Source organism: Sprattus sprattus, assembly GCF_963457725.1.
Source record: "Sprattus sprattus genome assembly, chromosome: 2".
Lineage (NCBI taxonomy): Eukaryota > Metazoa > Chordata > Actinopteri > Clupeiformes > Clupeidae > Sprattus > Sprattus sprattus.
In genome coordinates, this window is record NC_137921.1 from 44,773,656 (window position 1) to 44,796,675 (window position 23,020).

At 43.1% G+C, this 23,020-nt stretch overlaps 3 protein-coding genes across 3 annotated transcripts in view; 2 read left to right on the plus strand and 1 right to left on the minus strand.

Annotated features, from left to right (window-relative positions):
- Window positions 1-1,575, minus strand: part of camsap2a (calmodulin regulated spectrin-associated protein family, member 2a) — a gene marked incomplete at both ends in the record, with an annotated part of 39,124 nt that extends 37,549 nt beyond the window's left edge. The window contains one exon of the mRNA XM_080832873.1: window positions 1,437-1,575. Coding sequence (XP_080688999.1) covers window positions 1,437-1,575 — 139 coding nt within the window. The remainder of the gene's footprint in view (window positions 1-1,436) is intronic.
- A 1,080-nt stretch (window positions 1,576-2,655) lies between these two features.
- On the plus strand, window positions 2,656-7,838 carry ddx59 (DEAD (Asp-Glu-Ala-Asp) box polypeptide 59). The gene is made up of 7 exons (XM_080860743.1): window positions 2,656-3,691; window positions 4,347-4,532; window positions 5,089-5,178; window positions 5,269-5,520; window positions 6,226-6,378; window positions 7,271-7,399; window positions 7,512-7,838. Exons 1-7 carry the CDS (start codon window positions 2,858-2,860, stop codon window positions 7,767-7,769), a joined length of 1,902 nt encoding a protein of 633 aa, XP_080716869.1. The 5' UTR covers window positions 2,656-2,857; the 3' UTR covers window positions 7,770-7,838.
- Window positions 7,839-8,856: 1,018 nt separating this feature from the next.
- kif14 (kinesin family member 14) lies at window positions 8,857-22,093 on the plus strand (the record flags this gene model as incomplete). The annotated part of the gene is made up of 29 exons (XM_080831994.1): window positions 8,857-9,800; window positions 9,984-10,235; window positions 10,362-10,449; window positions 10,565-10,663; window positions 10,762-10,814; window positions 10,941-10,971; window positions 11,244-11,351; window positions 11,587-11,703; window positions 11,825-11,943; window positions 12,565-12,737; window positions 13,087-13,234; window positions 13,347-13,413; window positions 13,870-14,054; window positions 14,456-14,558; window positions 15,189-15,346; window positions 15,552-15,699; window positions 15,965-16,117; window positions 16,236-16,368; window positions 16,527-16,659; window positions 16,912-17,047; window positions 17,516-17,619; window positions 18,512-18,612; window positions 19,235-19,468; window positions 19,767-19,954; window positions 20,166-20,318; window positions 20,562-20,684; window positions 20,915-20,989; window positions 21,465-21,612; window positions 21,708-22,093. The coding sequence occupies 29 exons, from the start codon at window positions 8,857-8,859 to the stop codon at window positions 22,091-22,093; spliced, it is 4,860 nt and encodes a 1,619-aa protein (XP_080688120.1).
- Window positions 22,094-23,020: the final 927 nt, after the last annotated feature.

The window sequence follows — 23,020 nt, forward strand, 5'->3', positions numbered from 1 at the left end:
ATAATTTCCCCACAATTTATGTATAGGTACAGTATGAGGTGGTTTTAAGTTGGTCTTCCAATTATCTCACTGATCTTAAAATACACATAATCATTGCCCTCTGTGGTTACATTTAGTAAGGGCTTACATGAATTATGTCATATTCTCTGTAGACCACACTAATATTCTCTGCTTCAGGGCCCAAGATGCACAATGGAATATACTTCACGCCCACATCCAGCTCTTTGTCATGTCTTTGTGCAAGTACTTCATCGTTCTTGTCTTTAGTATGTAAGCCTAGTTGACTTAAATTGAAGAATAACCTTACAAAACTATGTGCGATTAAATGCAGCCAATATAGATCTACAATTAAACAATAGAAAGTTAACAATGGACTATAGGCTATTCCTACATTTAGTGTCACTTGTGTTTTCTCTTTGCCAAAATGCTCTCATTCTTTACAGAGTTAATAAACTGTTGTTTAGTCTTTTGAAATATGACTCATTTAGAGTGAAGTATACAATTACCTACGGATTCATTCAATAATTGAGCTGTCCCCAAGGGTCTGTTTGACTTTGCTCTCATATAGTTGTTTAGCTGTGCTTCAGTGATGAATAAGGGGGTCTGAATTTGATCCCCGTGCTGTGACATCTAGTCTGTTGGACTTTCTTACTGTATACACTGTAAGGGAGATCTTTGTGATGAGATGGACATATTTTGTACAGTTGGCAACCACATTGACTCACAAATGATGATGTCATGTCCTCCCCGTCTTTCATGTAGTAAGGTAAGAGTAACCATCTAAGTATAATAGGCTAGATGTTTAAATACAAGTTTTAATAGAGGTGTTTTGTATTATTATTTTTTTTAATTCAGCAAAAATTGGACATCCATTCATTCAACAAGACTGGGCAGGCCAAACGGTCTCGTTAAAAGGCGTTTACAAAATGCAAAGAGCCTGACCATTATAAGTCTAATGCCAAGTTGCCAACACTGAGGCTTTTCTAAAGCGTTCTAATTCCGAGAATTGGATGAAATGTTGAGTCTTCAGCACTAGATTCCAATGCCTGATTATCCGCAACACTGTCCTCAATTAAGAATGAAAAGCCCCGATTAGTGACCCACAATTAACTGACTCCTGCCATGGTGCTAGTTGACACCAGAGGCAACTTGTTACATTTTGACAAATGCAATACAATCTGATTTTCAGATATTAGAAACCTGTTCTCTTGACACAATAGTTAGGGCTAACCCTATGTAGCCTATATAATATGGACGGGCATAAATAGCCTACATAGGCTAGCCTACTCGTCAAGCCAAACAGAATAGTATAACCGCATATGTGCCATTCCATTATTAGTGAGAAGACAATTACCTAGCAATAACAACTATAACGGTGGAGGATGGTTAGAATATTCATATTGTGAGGTCGAATAACAAGAAAATACGCCACCTACCTGTCCCATAGGCTTTGGCCACTAGCCATGTTAGGCTTGAAAAGATTTTAGCCCTGTTGAAATCATAATGCTCAAAAGACTTAATAGTTGGAACAATGAAAGTCTTTTTAATTTCCTTTGCGTCGGCCAAATCACCCATATTAACACCTCGACGTGTCAATTTCCTTTCTGTAGAAGCCTTGAGTTCACGATGCAATGGCTAACGATGACATCCCACCGTTGGAATTTAATGCAGCAATCTGATTGTTTCCGTGGATCTAAAACCCGATACAGTTTTCAGACAATTACAAATATTATTCATAAGGCAGGCCGGTTATGTGTTGCCTGTCTGGCCTATATTGTGTTTCCCCCAAATGAGTCCAGAAGGTAGCGCACGTCCATGTAATTTCCATCCATTCTGTTCCACTAAGATTGTCATTCAAACACTACAATTCGGATTCATCAGGATATAGGGTCCATAAATGCTTTTTTAAATCAGCAAAAACAGCTTTTCCATTCTATAAGGTTTCTGTCCTTAACACGAAGCCGTCTTGCTGTTTTCATATCCACACGTTTTCATTCGGAAAATGTACATTCCCTCCTATATTCAATCTGGCTCTCTGCGGTTTTCCTGCCGCACTCCGTCTTCTGTGAAAGGCTCACCTCACTGCGCTTGCGCGGTCCGCCCAAGAGGGGCATATGTGATGTCAATAACTGTTCACTTCTTCTGAGGAGGATATGTTTTGATCATTCCTTTTAATCATATCTGTGCATTGTAATTTCTGCATTTCTTCAGTTAGAAAACGTAACCCATTTACATAGAGAGTCATTCTAAAACAAGCTATGCGTCGCCCTGAGCAGTAATCTACACCCAAACAGTATCACTATGAATGCATCCAATATGTTATGTATGATATGCCAGATGAACAATTTGCTTTCGATAATGACGGTGAAATCACTTTGTAGATGCATTTGCAGATCAATGAAAGAGATAATTCTGGTCCCATATCGAATGGCTAAAAACTAATCATGGCAAGCATAGGATATCATGGAAGTGGTGGAAGTAATGTGTGTAGGATATATAACTGCTTAGTTTTCAGTGGTGTGGCTTTGGTAGACTCGTGCACTGACATTGACAAAAAATAGAAGAAAAAAATACAATAAGGCAATAAGACTTCCACACCCAGAATGCAACGGGCAAATGACGTATAATGCTGGCGACTTACTGGGGGGGAAACGCAAGGCGAGCGACAGAGATCAACAACATCCCAGACTCAAAAGCTTGTAAATGGCAAGATTTGTGATAATATATATTATTTAAAATTATTTTATTTGTGTTAATTGCCATACCTATCAATGCATGTGCTTAGACGATCCGTTATGCGTGGTATAATCTGACAACAAGCTATAGCATTCACGTTAGCTGCAGTACCTGAAGGAATATGTTTGTGCCAAGATCACTAAAGGTAAAGAAAACCTCCGACAGTCCTCAGGTACCGAAGAAGTGCAAAGTGAGTGTGGAGGGCGTCGAGGGAACAGCAGATCCCATCTGTCCTGTGACAGAAACCCCTAATGACATTGCGGAAACATGTATACAAAAGGATCCAGTTGAAATTACAGTAAACACTGCTACAGACAAACCTACTAAGGGCGACATCCTTTGCACTGAACCTGAGGAACCCGCGGGAGAAGACAGCCAAAATGAGGATCCAGTGAAGTCTTTCAAAAAGAGTCAGAGATGGCCAGAACCGGGAGAGCCCGTTTGTGTCATGTGTGGACGATACGGTGAATACATTTGCGACAGTACCGATAATGACGTTTGCAGTCTAGAATGCAAGGCGAGTCACTTGTCCAGTATGGGGAAAGGCTTAGTGGCAGATATTTTGAGTCGCAGTCAATCCACGGGGGACAAGTTATCTCAGACAACATTGCCAGCTATGAACAATGCAGTGGACGGCCAGGAGCAGGAGTATTCGTATAAAGAAGACGACTTTATTTCTTCCTTGACAGAGGAGCAAGTGCAGCAGGTTAAACGAGAGCTGGGCATTGTGACAGATGGCCAGGATGTGTTCAGACCCATCATTGAGTTTGAGCATTGCCGTTTCCCCCCAGTCCTCAGCAAGAATCTTAGCCAGGCTGGATATGAGGCGCCCACCCCCATCCAAATGCAGATGATCCCTGTTGCACTCATTGGCAGGGATGTGGTTGCGAGTGCTGACACAGGCTCAGGGAAGACTGTGGCTTTTCTTCTGCCAGTGGTCATTCGGGCCTTGGAGGTAATAAACTAAGGATTATAAAGGGTTATGGGGGAAAGCTCTGTGTTTGGGGAACGTTTTGGTGAATAAACAGGTGCCACAAAGTTCAGTATGTCTGGCATAATGAACTTAGTGGAAGACAACCTTGATATTGAATATTATTCTAATTGAGTCACAAACTTTTGAATTTACTAGTTTAATCGATTGCCTTTTTACGAAGGCTAGTGCAGTTGCTTTAGGTTAGGCCTAATTTTAGGTTAATACTCATGGTTCACAACATAATAGTGGAGAACAAAGTTACTGAACTTCTGCAGCAACTGTCCATCTCCAAACCTTGTAAAGCCCCTTGGCAGCCAGTCATGTAAGTATTAAGACTTTCTGGAAGTCACAGTTATTATGAGTAATTCATAAGGGCTCACTGCAGCTATTTATATCAGTGACTCTGCCGCATGCCCAAAGCATGAGTCTGGTGTGCCGATGCCAGGAGAGACCTGAAATACGAGGCCGAATGGACGCAATCCCTTGAGTGACATTTAAGCATTAAAGAGTTTGTTATAGACAATCTGAGGCATATTTATTGCACACTGAATTTTGAATCACGTGTTAGTTAGATACAATTACTTTTTCGTGACATGGTCTCATTGATGATCTCTGTTCCATCTTTTGCTCCTCTTAGAGAAAAACCCGACGAACTCCATCCAGTCCTGCAGGCCTCATACTCACCCCCACGAGAGAGCTTGCCATCCAGATCGAGAGGCAGGTTAAGGAGCTGGTGATGGGGCTGCCCAACATGCGGACTGCCCTGCTGGTAGGAGGCATGCCCATGCCCCCTCAGCTTCACAGGCTCAAGCAGAGCATCAAGGTATGACTCAGGAGGCCATTAGTGCTGCTCCCAAAGCGGCCCACAGCCTAAGGGCTCAGATACACATAAGCGTCTTTTTTCAGGCAGAAACGCTTCAGTAACGCCTTGGCAAAGTGCGGCGGCCAAAACAGAAGCGGTGCGCTTCCCTGCCTTGCGCTGGAAAGTTGAGAATAGTTCAACTTTTAAGCGCACCTAAAAAACGCTTCAAAGACGCAACGCGTGGTGGAGAAGGGGCGCACGCTTTAAACGCGTCGTACCATAGGAATCAATGCATTTGCTCGCGTCCCGTTTTTACAAAAACGCGTATGTGTATCTGAGCCCTAAGGAAGTAATGAGGTCAATTTGAAACTAGGCTGTTTCAGCTAATGCCTCAGGACTGAATTGGAATGGGGTGTATTAATAATCTCTAATTTTGAGAATAGACTGGTTGTAGAGTGAGAGGGAATTCTAGTATTTGCACACGGAGTGAATTTTCATTAGCACATTTAAATCAATTTCAAGCATGATGAATCAGATCCGTATAACATTTATTATGTTTTTTTTTTCACTTCAAAAGATAATTATAGCGACTCCTGGGAGACTCCTTGAAATCTTCAAACAGAAGGCAGTGCAACTGAATGGAGTGAAGACTGTGGTTGTGGATGAGGTGTGTAGGTTTCTAGAACATAAAAAAAATATATATATATCTGTTATGCCTGTTTATTTCCTTTACTGAATCATCTTAATGTCTGTCCAGGCAGACACCATGCTAAAGATGGGGTTTCAGCAGCAGGTCCTTGATATCTTGGAGGAAGTACCAAAAGAGCGGCAAACTCTGCTGACATCTGCCACCATTCCCCTGGCAACTGAGCAGCTAGCGGCACGTCTAACTCAAGATCCTGTCCGAATCACCATTGGCGATAAGAACCAACCATGTGCCGATATCCGGCAGATAGTTCTCTGGGTCGAAGAGCCTTCAAAGAAGAAGAAACTGTTTGAAATATTGAGTGTGGGTATTTTATTTACACATCTCTAGCATGATTGACTCTATAGTTAGATTGCTTCACAGTGCCTTGGTATACTCACTGTTCAACAGAGGTACACTAGCAAAAGGGCTTAGTTACAAATCGGGTGGATCTGAGCGCAAATAACCCTCCCGACCATATTTAGATGGACAACACAGCTCTAACACCCCCACCCCCTCCCCAAACAGAGGAAATGGGTGGGCTCTTGGCCATGGCCCTGATTGAAAAATGTAGCAACGGCTTATACCACAATCCATGCGTGGGGTAGCAACCAGGAAATGGCTGCGCCCCTTTTGCCATTTTTAAATATGCATTAGCATGTCAAGAGCATTGTAAGTGTCTGTTATTTTCATTTGCAGTGTACTTCTCAGGTACCTCTTGCATTTCCTCATCAATTACATTCCCAAAGACATTAAACATTTGGCAGACCTAATGCAGTAAGACGTTTTTTCTCGATGCTTAAATAGAATAAAGATTTTCAGGATTGTTTTTTAAACATTCTGAAATGACATGTGGCCAGCCCAATACCTTCCTTTCTCATCAAAGACTTAATGTTTGTTAAAGTTATCGCTGTGGTAATTGGCCGTAAACATATATTATCTCTCACCTCCACAAGTGAATTTGGAATTCATGTTTTTTTATTGGTTTTCCAACACTACCCCTGCTTTTTTTTTTCTCTCTCTGCACAGGACAGGAAGCTTTACCAGCCGCCTGTGGTGGTATTTGTGGACTGTAAGCTTGGGGCAGACCTGCTCTGTGAGGCGGTGCAGAAGGTGATGGTTCTTAAAACGGTGGCCATTCACTCTGACAAGACCCAGCATGAGCGGAACAGGATCTTGAAGGTGAGAAAAAAATTGGTTGATGGTGTAGGATGTTGTGATTACTGTTTAAAGGCACAATGGTTTCTTTATCATCGGTGCCGACCTGCCCACCATCCAAGACCTGTACACCTCCAGAGTCAGGAAACGGGCAGCGAAAATCACTTTAGACACCCTGGACACAACCTATTCCAACTTCTCCCCTCTGGTAGGCGCTACAGAACCCTGTTCACCAAAACCTCCAGAGACAGAAACAGTTTCTTCCCCCTAGCCGTCTCACAAATGAACAGCTTATTCACTGTGGCACTGTGCAATAACCCTGGATTACTAAAACAACCACTGTACAATTACAACAAAAAATTATATTTATCATATTTATTTATTGTATCTCAAATCTCGAGATTTATTTTATCCTGTATCTCAAATACGAAATGTGCAATACATTCCAGTTCTTACGTCATTCTCTTACCACTTAATATTTATCTCCGCACTTCTTCCACTCTCCACACTTTGCACTACTTGTTGTGTTTACAGTTCACAGCTCCTGTATTCCTCCCTGTATATATTTCTTATATTTCTCAGACTGTGGTGCTGTTGTGTTGTGTTGGTTTGGCAGTAAAATTCCTTATTTAAGCAAACTTACTTAGCCAATAAACGTGATTCTGATTATAGGCATATATCAGCACTTGTTGTTTATTAAGTAGTGTTGGTAAAGAATGCAGTTCAAATTAGACTATTAAAATATGAAACATAATTAACAAAATAATTAAATGTTCTCCCATGATAACCCAACTGTGGGGGAAACGCTAATTGTGGTAACTACGTAGTGAATATGGGGAAGGGATGTATATGGCAAGTACACAGTTGAAGTACACAGGGGAGTGAGGCAAGAGTTTGAACTTTTAAACTGTTTTAGGGCTTGCTTGATGGAGACTTTGAAGTGGTCATCAGCACCGGGGTTTTGGGCAGAGGCTTAGACTTGGTCAACGTCAAGCTGGTGGTGAACTTTGACATGCCCTCCAACATGGATGAATATGTTCATCAGGTACAAACTATTTCAAAGATGTGCACTGGAGCTTAACAAAAATACAACCTATAATTTCCTTAATGAATGCTTTACTGCAGTTTACATTACAACACTGATATATGTTTTCCAGATTGGTAGAGCAGGAAGACTGGGTCATAGAGGCACTGCCATAACCTTCCTGAACAACAACCACAAGCGACTGTTTCTTCAGGTTGTAAACAGAGTAAAGCCCACAGGTTCCCAGTTGCCGCCTCAGGTCCTCAACTCCCCATATCTGGTCGAGCAGCAACGGAGGGAGAAGCGGCAGAGAAAGGAAGACACTGTTGTCACCAAGGAGAACCTGCTTGATATTATTAGAAAACATGACAGAAGTACTGTTAGGAAATAGTCAATGTTGTATCATCAGTGGTTGCCACTTTTGTATAGTTTTGTATATTTTCATCGAATGAATACAATTAAACGCATTAATTTAAATTCGTTGTCTGCGAGTTATTCACTGTATGTTTTCATCAACAAAATCGTCATTACTTGTAACAATGCACGGTCTGTCTTCAACGTCTTGAACGAAGAAATGCTGCCGCCTATCCGCGGATCATTGTCATTGCAGCTACTTATTGTAATGACGTCATGTTTTTAGAAGAGCCAATGGAAGACGACCTGGGGAGTTTGAAAATTGAAGCGGAAAGAGGCAGGAGAGAAGGTACAGCGTTTTGGAATAAAGGTAAACAAATAACGTTGGCTTAGTAAAAATATTGTTTTGCCTTCATCACAACATTAGATATTATCTTTGATATTACTACATCCTAGTGGTGAAAGTAACATTGGCTCTCATGTAACTGTAGTTTCTAACAACCTTTTACGGTACTAAGGATAACATTGTCCGAACTGTAACGTTAGTTCAATGATTCAGATGTAAAACAGCTAGCGGTAGCTAGCATATGGATAGCTAGCTAATGGACATTATAGCGAGTACAGTTACTATAACGTTGGCTAGGCGACGTATTGGCTAGCTAGTGAGCAGTATGTTTTGAGCGAATAAGTAGGAGGAAAGCATAACAAAACCATCCGTTACTTCAGCTAACGTTAACTGTCAGCTAACCAAAGTTGCCAATTTGCTAATGAAATGTGATCACTATTGAATAACTATTGAGAGAATGCTACTTCTTGTAATTAGTGAGCTGGCTGACGATAACAGTTCACGTTAATCTTAATTTAACAGTAACCCTTGAAGTTACCATGAAACAGTAGACGTAACTTTAGTTTTGTTTCTTTATTTTACGGTGTACGTTTCATTGAGGAAAGTTACTACCTGTCTCGGAGCACTGGCTTATCCTTTTAGTTGATTTTGCTATTGTATATCAAGTTGGTTAGTTTTAATTTGAATGTCCTCCTTCTCAGAATCCACCCCGTCCCTACATGGTTTTTGTAAATCAGACGAACGATAGAATCAGCTGTCATAACTCAAAACAGCTGACATGATGGATGAAACTACCGCATCTGTGGATAGATCAAGAGAGACAAACAAGACCTACATAATCTCAGACCCCTCGAAAGAAAATGACTCGAGTATAAGACTTACTCTCCAAAGGAGAACAATTGAGAATAAAGACACGGGGAAAGGCGAAAATTCGGACACATCAAACGCTGAAAATCAAAGTCAGGCACCTCAAAAGAGGTTGACTTTGAAACGCAGAACAAGATCAGTGGACAAAACGCCACACACTGCTCGGGCAAAAGCAAGTCACCCAGGGCCTGGTGGTGCCGTATCGCGACAGTCCAAAATCCTATCAGAACCGAACAGTCGCACACCTCGTGCTTCAAATGTATTGCGCTCTGGTAGCGTCCGAGACACTGTGTTTAAAACCCCAGCGAAGGATGCTACGGTAGGTCGAAGAAACACTCCTGCTCAGGTCATTGAACGGGCACCTAAGTTGACACAGAAACCACCAGCAGAGATAACTACTAAAATGGATATTTCAAAGTCAGACTATCAGAGCAATACAGTTTCAACCCCGACCAAAACAACCCAATTTGGCAAACTTAGTGTGAAGAAAGAGGTTTTCGAGCGCTTGGCCGGGAGGGACGCCAACAAGAGTGTGTCAACCAAGTCTGGAAGTTTGGAGAGACATATGACGCCCTCGCAGGTGACTTCAGTTTGTGGAAGACCCGGTGCACCAAGGCCAATCAACAGGTTGCCAATCGGCAGTCAGAATAGAATGACCCCTAACACCCCACGCACAACACAGGCCACCAAACCCCTGACCGCTAGCAGTTCAAGAGCTTCGAAGTCTAGGGCATCCGCAGAAACGCCACCTGTTACCGAGTCTGCCTCTCAAGTAACCCAGCTCTCACAGGATTCCTTCAAAATGGAAAACAGCGCAGTGGCTGTGGCTGTCAGAATGAGGCCTTTCAGTAGCAGGTAAGACTACTTTTTAAGATCATGTCTTTATGCAAGGCTGCCTATAATTAAGCAAATGGACCAAATTACATGTTTATTGGTGGAAGGGATTTTGGAAACAAACTATGTATTAAAGTTGTGGACAGTTCCTAATGCAGGTCAGAAGGTAATTCAAAATAAAAATACTTGTATTTTGTCTTTTAGAGAACAGAAGGAGAAGGCTACCCAAGTCATCTTCATGGATAATCAGGAAACCGTTGTTCAGCACCCTGACTCCAAGCGCTTCACATTTTCATTTGACTTCTCTTTCTGCTCCGTCGATGAAAAGGATCCTGATTTTGCCAGCCAACAAATAGTGTATGAAAAATTAGCCAAACCTCTCCTTGAAAGAGCCTTTGAGGGTTTTAACACTTGTCTTTTTGCCTATGGCCAAACGGGATCTGGGAAGTCCTACACGTGAGTATTGGTTTCAGAGTTTAAAAAAATTCAGAAGATGTGTTTTTGGCTGTAAAGTTTTTTTGCCTGGTTGCATTGATGCCTGAGTTTTATACAGTTCCTTGCATTTCATTACAACCTGTGCAGCATGATGGGGTTTGGAGAGGAGGTTGGGGTGACACCAAGATTTTGTGAGGAACTTTTTTCCAGGCTGCCAAAGAATCACAATAAAGAGGTGAGCCATTTAATGATTTCTAAGTTGGTGTTTGTTGGTTAACATTGTTTTAAAGTAATTTTCCCTTGAGAACGTTTCATTTTTGTGCCGTATAACAAGACTTTAAATTCCACAGATCACTTGTCATTTGGAGATGAGCTACTTTGAGGTGTACAATGAAAAAATCCACGATTTGCTCATTGTGAAGGACGAACAAAACCAGAAAAGGTTGCCGGTAAGCATAACTTTGTTGGTTTAACTTGCACTTACTTTACAAGGACCCATTACACCCTTTTATTTATCCCTCACTATATGTTTTGTGTGCATTTACAGTTAAGAGTTCGTGAACATCCCATTCATGGACCTTATGTTGCTGACCTTTCCACGTGAGTGATACTTAACCTCTGTGTAAATCCTCTATAGTGAACTTTGGATTCTAATGGCTGTAAAATCAGTGCCTGGCCTTTTGAAGGTGTGTGTCAAATTGAGACATGCTTTTTTCTCTGTTGCAGAAATGTGGTGAGCTCCTATGCAGACATTCAGGTGATTATAATAATATTTCCCCTGCGCCACATCAGCACACATACACACAACCCAGTAGAATGGCTGGTCTGCTCCAGGGTTTGTCCACATGTGGGAAACATCTGCAAATATATCTGATGTAATGGAAGATGGTTCTTTGCAGTGTACTTCTGTCACATTACACACACAAACTTTGTATCTGTCTTTCTCCCTTCCTTTTTTCCCTCTCTTTCTTTCTTTCTTTCTTTCTTTCTTTCTGTCTTTCTGTCTGTCTGTCTTTCTTTCTCTCTCAGGGTTGGCTTGAGCTGGGCAATAAACAGCGAGCCACTGCAGCCACTGGCATGAATGACAAGAGCTCCAGGTCTCACTCAGTCTTCACTCTGACTCTGACTCAGACTAAGGTGAGACATTCCTCCTTTACTCCCTGCACCGGTTGAGAGCGTATTAGTATTAGACTTAGTTTGTACAATGTTATTGTATGAACACTCTTGGTTAACTCGCTCTCAACATCTCAATGTGAGCATTCCAATGTAATGGCCTCAATGTAGTATTCCATGTGCAATCAAAATAAAGCCAGTTTGCTTATTTTAAGTTTTGGATGAAGTTGTATGGACTGAATGTTTTTTTTTTCTGCAGACAGAGTTAGTGGAGGGAGAACAGCATGACCACACCATCACCAGCCGGATAAACCTGGTGGATCTGGCTGGCAGTGAGCGGTGCTCCTCTGCCCAAACCAGTGGAGACCGACTACGGGTAAACATCCATACATTGTCCCACTGTTACTGCCACCACAGTAAAAGCAAGTCATACTAGAATCCCTGAGAACACTGTTGAAGACTGACTGACTCAGACTGCATTTGTGGTGTCTGTGCAGGAGGGAGCCAGCATCAACAAGTCGCTACTGACCCTGGGAAAGGTCATCTCTGCGCTGTCCGAACAGGCCCAGGCCAGGAAGAAGGTCTTCACCCCTTACAGGGAGTCAGTCCTCACGTGGTAAGGACTGATGGCTAAAGAAGGTTCCTGCATTTCATAAAGGCTGTCTGCAAAGCATTACCAGTTGAATGAGACAAATGAGAAATGCAGGGGAAATGGCTGAATGAAGGCGCTGCTTCTTGCGCCATTGCCAGGCTGACACTTAATGGCCTTTTGCTCATGTAATAAGAATGAAGGCCATTATTATCTGCTTTTTTTGCAGTGCTATTACTGTGCCAGACACCAGAGATGGAATTTTAAGTGTTCAGAAAGTAGATGTTACCCCAGTGTTGTATTTTGTCAACCATGTGGATTGAGTGATATATGAACCCTGGAGCCAGGAGGCAGAATGAATGAGGTGATGAGTGTAAACCACTGGCTCTGTAATACGAGTTAAAAGAAGGTCTGTAAAACCTTAGATTTTCTGCCTGTGTTCAGTCACGCAGAGCGTTGTCCACATTAACACATTTAAACTCGCATGTACTCAGCAGTAGCCTGAAGCGTTGTAGTAGTTTTTATTTAATTACGAATCTGATCCGTGCTGGAACTCCTATTCATTCGCCACTGCAAAGAACTAGCGGGGGGAGAGGATCTTTTAATGCCTTTAGGTCAGGCAAATGATTTTCAGCTATCTGATTCTAGGTTGCTGAAGGAGAGCCTGGGAGGGAACTCGAAGACGGCCATGATCGCCACACTGAGTCCGGCCGCCAGCAACGTAGAGGAGAGCCTGAGCACGCTGCGCTATGCTCAGCAGGCCCGCATGATTATCAACGTGGCCAAGGTCAATGAAGACACCAACGCCAAACTCATCAGAGGTCAGCACCCTCCTGCCACTCAACCACCCCCCTCTCCCACCATCTCTGCCAACCCTTGCACCCATCCATCATATCTCCCCCTTCTTTTCAATTAAACTTCCGTCCAGCCTTGTCCTCAGGGCATATTTATGCACCGTCATTCACCTGGGGGCTAAAACTGTCATGCAGGTGTTATTCAAACGAGATTGCATTTGCAATGCATTCTTAATGCCATCAGATGGCACTGTTGTGAAGCTGAACAAGTGGTACAGCTCTTAAGGGCTCTAACAAAGAAATGAGTTCTTATTTATTTGTTTATTTAGAGTAATGAGTTGTTTGTGTTTTGTGGTTAATTGTTGTGCATGGATAGAGCTGAAGGCGGAGGTGGAGAAACTCAAGTTGGCCCAAACTGGCTTGCGGGGCATCGAACCGGAGAAGATGCGGCTATTCCAGCAGGAGATTGTGGCCCTGAAGATGCAGCTTACTCAGCAGGACCGAGAGATGGCTGAGGTTCACCGGTGAGCACTGTGAGGTGTCATTAGTTTGGGCTTGCTCCTGGAATGGCCTGTGTGTATTCGAAAAACAAGATGAGGACTTTCCTGTGTTTCTGATATCTCTTTCTGTCATTAGTGCCTGGCGAGAGAAGCTGGAACAGGCTGAAAAACGGAAAAAAGAAGAAGAGGCCAAAGAGCTACAGGTGACTGATTGCCATGGAGGTGTTATGTTATTACAATTTTAATAGATATTGTCATTTTCTATCATTATGTGTTTGTGTGTGTATATCAGTATGTTTATCAATAATAATTTTTTCATAAAAAATTAATTTGGTGCTTGGTCTAACTAACCTTTCCAATACGTTTCTAATTGTTTCTAACATTCAATTTTTCAAGCTTGTAACTTCGTAGCATTAGGATATACAGTATGTTTTTTCTCTCCTTTTTTATGTTGGAAACTTCCACCATGAAAATGTATTTGTTCTTCGTGTACTTGGCATGTACAACTGACTTTGACTCATTCTCACCTTCTACATCTCTCTCTCTCTCTCTCTCTCTCTCTCTCTCTCTCTCTCTCTCTCTCTCTCTCTCTCTGTCTCTCTATCTTTCTTTCTTTCTTTCTCTCTTTTCCTTTGTCTCACGTCTCCTCTACGAAACAGCGGGCGGGCAGCACCTTTAAGGTAGACAACCGGCTCCCCAACCTCGTCAACCTGAATGAAGACCCTCAGCTGTCAGAGATGCTCTTATATATGATCAAGGAGGGACAGACCAAGGTCGGCCGGCTGAAGTCCGAAACCGCCCACGACATCCAGCTGTCTGGGGCACTCATTGCAGATGAGCACTGGTAACTAAGCGCCTATTTATGTTCAAGAATGACAGTGTAGGGCGAATATATTTTTTTGATTGAGAAAGTTAACTACTTATTCCAAAGTGTCATTCACTTTAACCTATTTAGTGCTACCCTTGACTAAAGTCTCCAAAACAATGAATGTTCTAGAGTGCCCTGGGTGACTTAAGTTGACATAAATGTATTTGTACTGAAAGATGGCTGGTTATTCAGAATTAATATTGGCTATGGACTGGGTCGGTTGCTTTCAAGCCATGTTTCTTTCCAGTTTTCCTCAGACACCAAGCCTCCATCCATTGCAAGTTTATATATGACTGACTCACTTCTCTTAACATGTAAATGTGATTCATGGTCATGCCTGATTTTTCCGCTCTCTTTTCGTTCTTTTCTCTTCTCAGTGTCATTTCCAATGTAAATGGAACAGTCAGCATCTTGCCTATGGAGAATGCCAAGACCTTCGTGAATGGGAACCTTGTGTCTGAATCCACTGTCCTTCAGCATGTAAGAGAAAACAAAATGGAAAGCTGGATTTGGTTCAATGTAGAAATAAGGGACTCTGTCTCTAATCTGAGTCGAACAAGTAGTTTGTTTTCTTTTTATTAATTTATTTTTTATTTATTTTCTCCTGTCAACAGTACAAAAGTACAGCTTAAGCAAACTAGAGAAACTCATTTTCCCTGGTGGTTTATATTGTCTTTGCTAGGTTTAGTCAGCAGTTAATCAGTCTTTGTTTCATATATTGTTGACACGGGGGAGGGGGGTAATTGACAAATGGGGATTGTTGAATGTTCTTTATTTTAAGGCGTACCCTGGTTTTACTCACCTCAGCTATCTGTTTATATAAAGGTTCAGTGGAAAATGTTCGAAGGGTGAATGCAAATAACACAGTGGAATTTTACATTCATGTTTTATATTATTTGCTGACTGCACCAAAATATTCTCCCCAAAAAACACAGGCACCTTTTCTCAACTCAATCTCCAATCTATAACGGCTTAAGCTGTTATGTTATAATGGTGTTTGATTTGTGTTAGAAGTTGATTTCCCCCCCCCCACACCTTGGAGATCTTTGTGAGATCACCCTCCCACCCTATCAGTGATGTTGAAGAAGTTGTAATTGTAATTGTTTTCAGGGCGACAGGGTGATCCTCGGCGGTGATCACTACTTTCGCTTCAACCACCCCACAGAGGTGCAGAGTGGGAAGCGTGTCTCCTGCTGGTCCAGTGCTGGCGATGGCCACAAGGACTTTGAGTTTGCCAAGAACGAGCTCCTCGCTGCCCAGAGGGCTAAGTGAGTTCAAACATGTGTTTTTCTGCTTCAGTGAAAGTGTGCATGCCAGATCCGGGGGAGGCCGGGAAATCCAAAGTTGTTTTCCATGTACAAAAATGATGAGTTAACAGTTATTTATGACTCTTTTTGAGCCTTAAAGCCTAATCTGTCTGTCGAGAATAGAATGTAAAAGCTTTGTCCATTGTAATTTCTCGTGTTATCCCAGACTGGAGGCTGAGATTGAGGCGGCACGATTTAAGGCGAAAGAGGAGATGATGCAGGGTATCCAGGTGGCCAAAGAGATGGCGCAGAAAGAGCTGATCTCACAGAAGCAGGTCTACGAGGACCGAATCAAAACTCTAGAGCAGGAACTGGTAGGTGATATTTCAGTGTGTGACTCTGAGCTGAAACACAACATGGACCAGTTCTAGATTAATGTGTACTTCATTTACTGCTAAGTGCAACCCTCAGAAACAGCGCCAGTAACAACGAATGTTGTTTTTGGGTGGACTTATGACTTCTGAAACTCCATGCCCAAGTTTTTCCCTTAGAAAGTATCAGAAAACACAGCAAGCTCTTTTACGAGTGTATGCATAATGTAGCTGCCATGGCTCATTCCATACATTTGCTGTCCCTCAGGAGGAGGAGACCCAGCGGAAGAGGATGCAGGAGCTGGACAGTCAGAGAGTGGCCAGCAAGATGGAGGAGCTCAAGACTGCCAAGTCCCACCTGGAGCAGGAAGTGAGCACCCACAAGAAACTGCTCCACATGGAGGCACGGGCCACCAGACAGGTGAGTGGGGGGTGCGTGGGTTGATGCGGAGGAAGGAAATCCAGAAGCTTTTTGGTGACATAATTTTATGCTCTGTATCTGTTTGATCTGTTTGTTTTTTTTCCGTCCCATATTCAAGGCCATGGCAGACCATGACATAAGGCATGCCAAAATCATTGGAGCTCTGGAAGCCGAGAAGAGGAAGATTGCGGAGGATCTTGCTGAAATCCAGGAGAAACGAGCCATGAGGACAAATAACGCTCTAAAAATTGGTATGTTGTTGATGTTTACGTTATCGCCATGGTATAATGAATATGACGCATGTAATAGGGATGCCCTCTAATAAACAAGGGCGTATGTGGGAGTGTTTCTGTGTTGCTTGTACACACAATGCCAGAAAGTGTCCTCCCTTTCTTGATGTTGCTGAAAGCCCTCTTTGGTGTTGGCTCAGGTCCAGCTCAGTCCTCAGCTCCACCACAGTGGGATGCTATGAAGTTTTCGCTGATGATCGAGGAGGCAAATGCCATTGGCAAAAAGCTGAGGAAACACACCATGTTCAGCAGGTAGTTATACCATGTGTTTACCAGCACTTCATTTAGTATGTAATTTACCTAGGATTTTGGAATGTCTCAAATACACCACCACCGCAAAAACTATTTGCGAAGAGAAAATGTCAGTTACAGTAATACGTTTGGATACGTGTGTGTATCGTTCCAAATTCTTGGCCAAGCTCGCTCATTGTCATTCATCCTGTTATGCTTCATAGCCTTTTAAATTGTTTTGTTTGCGGGTTTGAACCTCTCCCACTCATGAAGGCATGAAGTGTCTGCCCAGGGGAGTGGAGACGGGGAGCTGCAGGTCCAGGTCCAGAACACCAAGCTAGGCATCTCCACCTTCTGGAGCCTGGAGAAGTTCCAGAGCAGCCTGGCAGCCATGAGGGAACTGGACCAGGTACAGACCCGGTTTTCGGGTGTTTACCTTAGAGTGAAATGTAAAGCTTGGCGATTTACTTTGGCAACAGGGGCATATCCTTCCATCAACTTGCTCTTTTACAATGTTGATTGTGTTAATTCAGACAATGGTTGGTTGAGACAAGTGACTGTTTATAGTAGTCTGAACACATACAACATCAATATCTTACAAGTGAAATATGGCCCACATAGATTGTACAAGCGGTTTGAACCATTCTTATCTAAGCCAACAGATGCATGACCAGCCCATTAAGGGCTTTCACAACAAACCTGTTGCCCTAGCTTTCGCGCTAGAGTGCGCTGCCAAAGATTTGACAATGACGCTTGAGACAAACAGATTTTTTTGTTGGGCAAAGAGCCTGTCATGGTGACAAATGTTGTTTTGGTTTTCTGTTAATTAAAAGAGAAATATTGGCTCAGAGATCACGCGCTAATTTATTTCCCTCAGGGGGACCGAGCCTCCAAAGACGACGATGTGTTTTACGACCCCAATGATGAGTGGGAACAAGATATATCAGCCTCTTCCAGTGCCTCCTCCCTCTCTCGAAGGAGGTAATATCTCTGGTCTCTCTCTCTCTCTCCCTTTATCATTCTCTCTCTTTCTCACTCTCTCCCTGGTCTCCAGTCATTCCATCCCTCTGCTGTTCATAACTGTAGTGCTTATTAATATTTTATGCATTGCTCTCCCTCAGCTTGTATTTCATGTTTTTTATTGTGCAAATTTCCTTGGCCGTAAAGATCTGTCTGACTTTTACGACTGAACACTCAAGCGGAGTCTCTCCGGAGCACAATGGCGTATTTCACCAAATGGTGGCATGAATTCACCAGACACAAAATATTAGCATATGCCATTTTTCAGGCTGTTAAATAATTTCACTCCCATAAAAAAAGCTGGCTTTCCTCTTTACCATGCTCCTAAGTTGCAACTCGCTAACCTCCAGCCTATCCTCCTCCACCCCCACCATCATTCTTTTTGAGTTTCCTCCTCTTCTTTCTTCAGTCCTCTTGTTTGGCATGTTTGTTACTCCAGTGGTAACCACTGCTAATCGACTGCGGGACAGCAGGCCAAAGGCAACATGGCGGCATTTCAGGGTTTCCTACGCACCCTGGCGAGCGCCTGGCTCCCAGAGATTTTCCCTGTCTGCAGTGGTCTGTGACCCCCAGGTCACTGCTCACGGTGGTGCCTCTCTTGTTGTGGCTGGCCCTGGACTGTCTGTCATATATAAAAAAAAAAGACATGGCTATTTAGTTGTCATTATGATGAGTGTGTAGATTTCCTCACTGTTATTCAGAATTAGCTGACGTAGACATCAACAGAGAGAAAACTATTTCCAAGACTTTATGTTTGGGGGAAGGAAAAAAAGCATTTCCAGCACTCTTCATGTCATGTTTGCTGTTATTAGAGACGTCGTCCTAAATTGCTCTGTTCTTTGCCCTGGCACAGAAGTAGGAGTTTGCTGAAGAGCAGGAGGATCTCGGGGCGGCTGTATGAGATCCGGGTCCACCCCATCCAGAGCTTGCACAGCCCGGGACCGCAGTCCACTGGTAAAGCACTCATATTTATCCACGGGGGAGGGGAGCAGATCTGTGTTTATGTGTGTGAGAGGAGAGAGTCAGCGTAAGTGTGTGGGGGTATTGATGGAAGGAGGCTCGGTTCCAGAAGAGCTTTTTTGGACTCCAAATCCTCATTTCCTCGCCCCTGAGATGATGCCGGTTGGACCGTCCATCAAGGTTAAAAAGGCACGGTCCGCAGAGAGAGAAGGAATGGTTATTTAAAACCAGTCTTTCGTGTCCAAATAAATGTAAGCACTGGTTTTCAAATCAGCTACCACAGAGCAGCAACAGTTTCCATCTGTCACATGAGTGGGCCTTTTCAGCTGGAACTGCAGATGTATGCGCTGACATCTGAGGAGGATTAAGTCACTCTAACCTTGTGTTACAATGTCAAAGTGATTTACTGTGTGACTGGATCAATCATAAAATAAATGCTGGCGAATATTACATCATGCTAAATATTACTTTTGGACTTTAAAATAGCTAACTCTATAAAATTGTACTGTTATGTTTATTTCAACATTATGAAGTTATGTCATACACACACACACACACTGAATGTTGAATACTTGTGGCACTGTGCTGACCGCTAATGTCCTGTATCTTTTGGCAGCGGGACTCATGGGAATGAACAAACCCCCGTCCCAGCTCTCCAGCATCTCAGACTCCGCCCTGCCAGGCCTCAGCAAAGACATGATTGGTCAGGCGGTTGCCAGGTTACGTCAGTGTCACCCTAGCGACGAGAGCGTGGCTGACCGGCTGACCTCTGACTTGCTGAGCATCCATGCTGTGGTGAAGTCCATCACCACCCTCTACAATCAGCTCGATGAAGACAGCCCAGAGAATCGTAAGCCAGAATCCGTACTCTCCTAGAATAAGTATCAGAATTTAAACCGTTCAAGAAAGATTTTGAGAGAAAGGTTTATGATGTTATGGTCAATTGTTAAGTCAGTTATTACTGACATAATTCAGGTTCAGGTGGCTGATATCCTGCCATTTTTTTCCACCTTTTAGGACAACTAGCTAACAATTGCTGACGTATGAATCACTGTTATTAGGGCATAACACCGACTGCGACTGAGACACCAAATACTTTTGTATAATTTTTCGTCAGTTTTTGTGTTTAATCTGAATGTGTCTTCCAGTGTTTGTGTGCAGTGTTGAGGCCCAGACCCAGCTGATGAAGGGTACTCTGGCCATGGAGAGGGCGGTGTCCACCACACTCATTTGGGTTTCCAGCATCAAGCCATGCAACGGCGCTGTCTTCCACACTGCTGAGGGACTCAAGACTGAAGTGAAGAAAATGGGTGGCTACTTTCAGCTTCTCATTCAGGTGAGCAGGAATTGGCTTCTATCATTTGCTGGACCGAGATGAAAGGAATATAGGGTCCACATAAAGAGAACACACAGGGTCAACATAATGTACTCTATCTGTGTGGCGCTACAAGTACAAATGCACACTGTAAAAGTGTGTTTAATTGGAATAATTGAGAAAGAAGATGACAAAGATGTTTTTGCTCCTCTTCTCTCTATGACTTGGTCAGGGCTGTGACTCCGAGATCACATCCATGGTGACCGAGGCCCAAAGTAAGATGGGCCAGTGTTTCAGCACAGCTCTGGGCGTGATTGGCCACCTTTCGGCTCTCTCAGGGACGGAGATGCATGTGGTGGAGCTTGGCTCTGATGCTGTGGGCAAGGTAAAAGACAACGGGTCACTGCCATGGGTGATGCTCAATGCTGCTAGACCAACAATACAGCAAGAGCATTTGTGTGGACGGTGTGTCCATGGAGACCGGACAGTGCAGCTGCTCGATTTTTCTGTACCAGCCCCCTTCCACAGCGGCCTTTTTTTTAAAATGCTGTTCAAATTTTACTCAAGAAATCAACAAATACGCTCAGTGCTTTCTAACTTGTGCCCGCTGCCCTTTCCCTCTTAATAGCGCCCCCCACTGGTTTCCCTACTGGATGGCACGTGTAGGGGCATTCGTGGCCTTTTGGAGGAAGGACAAAACATCAGCAAAGAGTTGCTGAGGGAAGCCCAACTGATGTATCCTAAAACCCAGGTGATGTCGGCCCCCTTTTTAAAGCTAATTTCGTACATTGTGACTGATCATTAGGGGAGAATCGATGGATTTTTTTTATGCCAACAGAGGTGTGAGACACCTCCACATTACATTCTATATTTAGTGGGGATTTGGGGTTTAGATTTATTTGTTGAATGAAAGGGGGTACCTAATTGTATGTGCGTAAAGGCCAATGTGTTTTTTGCGATTTTTAACAATTGTTTTTGCAGCATTTGCAGAGCCTCAAAACCAAATCTCTGGACACAGCCCAGGCCCTTCAGAGCTACCTCTACTGCAGTATTTCAGTAAGCACAACAACCGCCTTCTGATTCTGACAAAGGGGAACATGTCCACAGATTAATGTTCCTTCCACAGCTACCGGCAAGCTTTTACAGCTCTTGTAAAAATCAAAATGGCCCGGGAGCTTATCTGCCCGCTGTAAAGTGCTTTGCCGTACCAGTAATGAATGTGTTGAATCAGGCGCCATCAGTCACCCCAGCAAAACAACTACTGTTATCTACTGTTAACTCCATGCTCCTTGTAAGCTTTTTACATAAACTGAACAGAATAGAGGTGTGTGTGTGTGTGTGTGTGTGTGTGTGTGTGTGTGTGTGTGTGTGTGTGAGTGTTCTGGTCCGGAAGAAGCATGTGAAGGCTATTTAAGTCGATTCATTATGTGTTTAATTCATATTCTTTTATGCTATGTTTGTTTTGTTTTTTTCATTCTCCAATATTTTTCAAGGAAATAATTCTGTATGCATGTGTATCGTTCCATCCCAGCAGGGACAGGACTCCTTAGATAGAGCTGGAGATGAGGCCTCAGATGTGGCGAAGTGCTTGTGTGAAGTGCGGACCTCAGCAGTCTCCCTCTTCCAGCTCAACCTGGCGCTGCGGCAGCTTCACTCGTCCCTGTCCCTCTCTTTCAGAGGTACCAGAGCCCCCCTCTACCCATCCACTCACTCTCTGAGCCTCATAACTCTCACTTTAAACCATGTTCCTGTCTCCATTGTCGTCATTCCACAGGAAAAGGTGATGACGGCAGCATTGTTGCCATCCAGTCCTCTTCCAGGGTAATTGATGACATCATAAGTGGCCTGCCGAGGCAAGCTGGCACTGGAACCGGTGGGGCAGGGCTGCAGCTCCCCTGCAGCCAGAGCATCATGGACGCCCGCGACGATATACACGCAGCTCTGCGTTCATTGGCAACTGCGTTTAAGAGTGGCAGGGCGAGAGCGCGGGACTCTGCCGGCAGTGAGGGTAACTCGAGGAGGTCAGTGGAGGAGTGTAACACAAGCGTGGGGAGTAACTCCTCCCTCGCCTCCCTACCACCCAGAAACAAGACTGTGCCTAAGATAATGTACGGCCTGACAGGGCCTACGCCTGTTTCTAAGGATGTCCAGTGGGTGTGAGCTGCTTTGACCTCCTAGTGGGTGAAGGGACATTAGGATACCTGGATGCCTATGTGTTTGTATATGACCTAGGAAAAAATCTTTATTAACCGCATACCTGTATGAGAATGCTCAATTATTTAAATGCACTACTTTTTTTTCTTGAATGGCACAGCTGTACACATTTTTTGAAGCCATATTTTGCAGAGAGTCAAAGATTGCACTTTGCATGGTGGACTGGGTAAAATTTTCTCCATTGTAAAATTTGGTTAATTTTTTAAACTGATAGATTAAATTATAACATTATTATTTTGCATTGAAGTCATCAATTGAATGTCGGTTATATGGTGCTGTGGATTTTCTATAACATAACAAATTGAAGACATGTTTGTATGAAAATGTTTGTATTTTTGCACTGGACATATTACACAGCCCATACTTTTCTAACTGTACAATACACTTTTCGGTTATACTGTAAGAAAAATAATGCCCTCCGTTTTGTATGAAAACTCACTTTGTGCTGGCAAATCATGTAATATTGGTGTGTTGCTATATTAAATGTATATGCGTGTGTTCTGTTATATATTGAATGTTTTTTCATGTCTTGGCATGGATTGGCTTTATAATGAGGATGGCCATTTTGGATTTGCTGGTAAGGGCCTTGCCTCTACGCATCAGGAGTTTTAAAGTATTACACGAGTTCCGTTATTCTCAGAGATGACTGGTTTGTTAGTTAATGTGCAAATCAAACCGTACATGAAGATTCAATTTAACATCAATGATACTGAACCTATTTGATTTTGCCCTACTCAAATTCTGTTCACATTTAACATGAGTGGAACCACATGATGAGCCCACATCACCAGACATCTTCCACTTTAACCCTAGTAAGTAGTGGCTGTGTTGTTCAGCAATAGTAGAAAAAAGGTTATGTATGTTATACTGCAA

Bases quoted from the DNA above. Each gene is read 5' to 3' on its own strand.
- ddx59 (XM_080860743.1), top strand. From the start codon at position 2,858: ATGTTTGTGCCAAGATCACTAAAGGTAAAGAAAACCTCCGACAGTCCT. The intron at 3,692-4,346 runs GTAATAAACTAA...TGCTCCTCTTAG, and splicing joins TGGTCATTCGGGCCTTGGAG to AGAAAAACCCGACGAACTCC. The intron at 5,521-6,225 runs GTGGGTATTTTA...CTCTCTGCACAG, and splicing joins AACTGTTTGAAATATTGAGT to GACAGGAAGCTTTACCAGCC.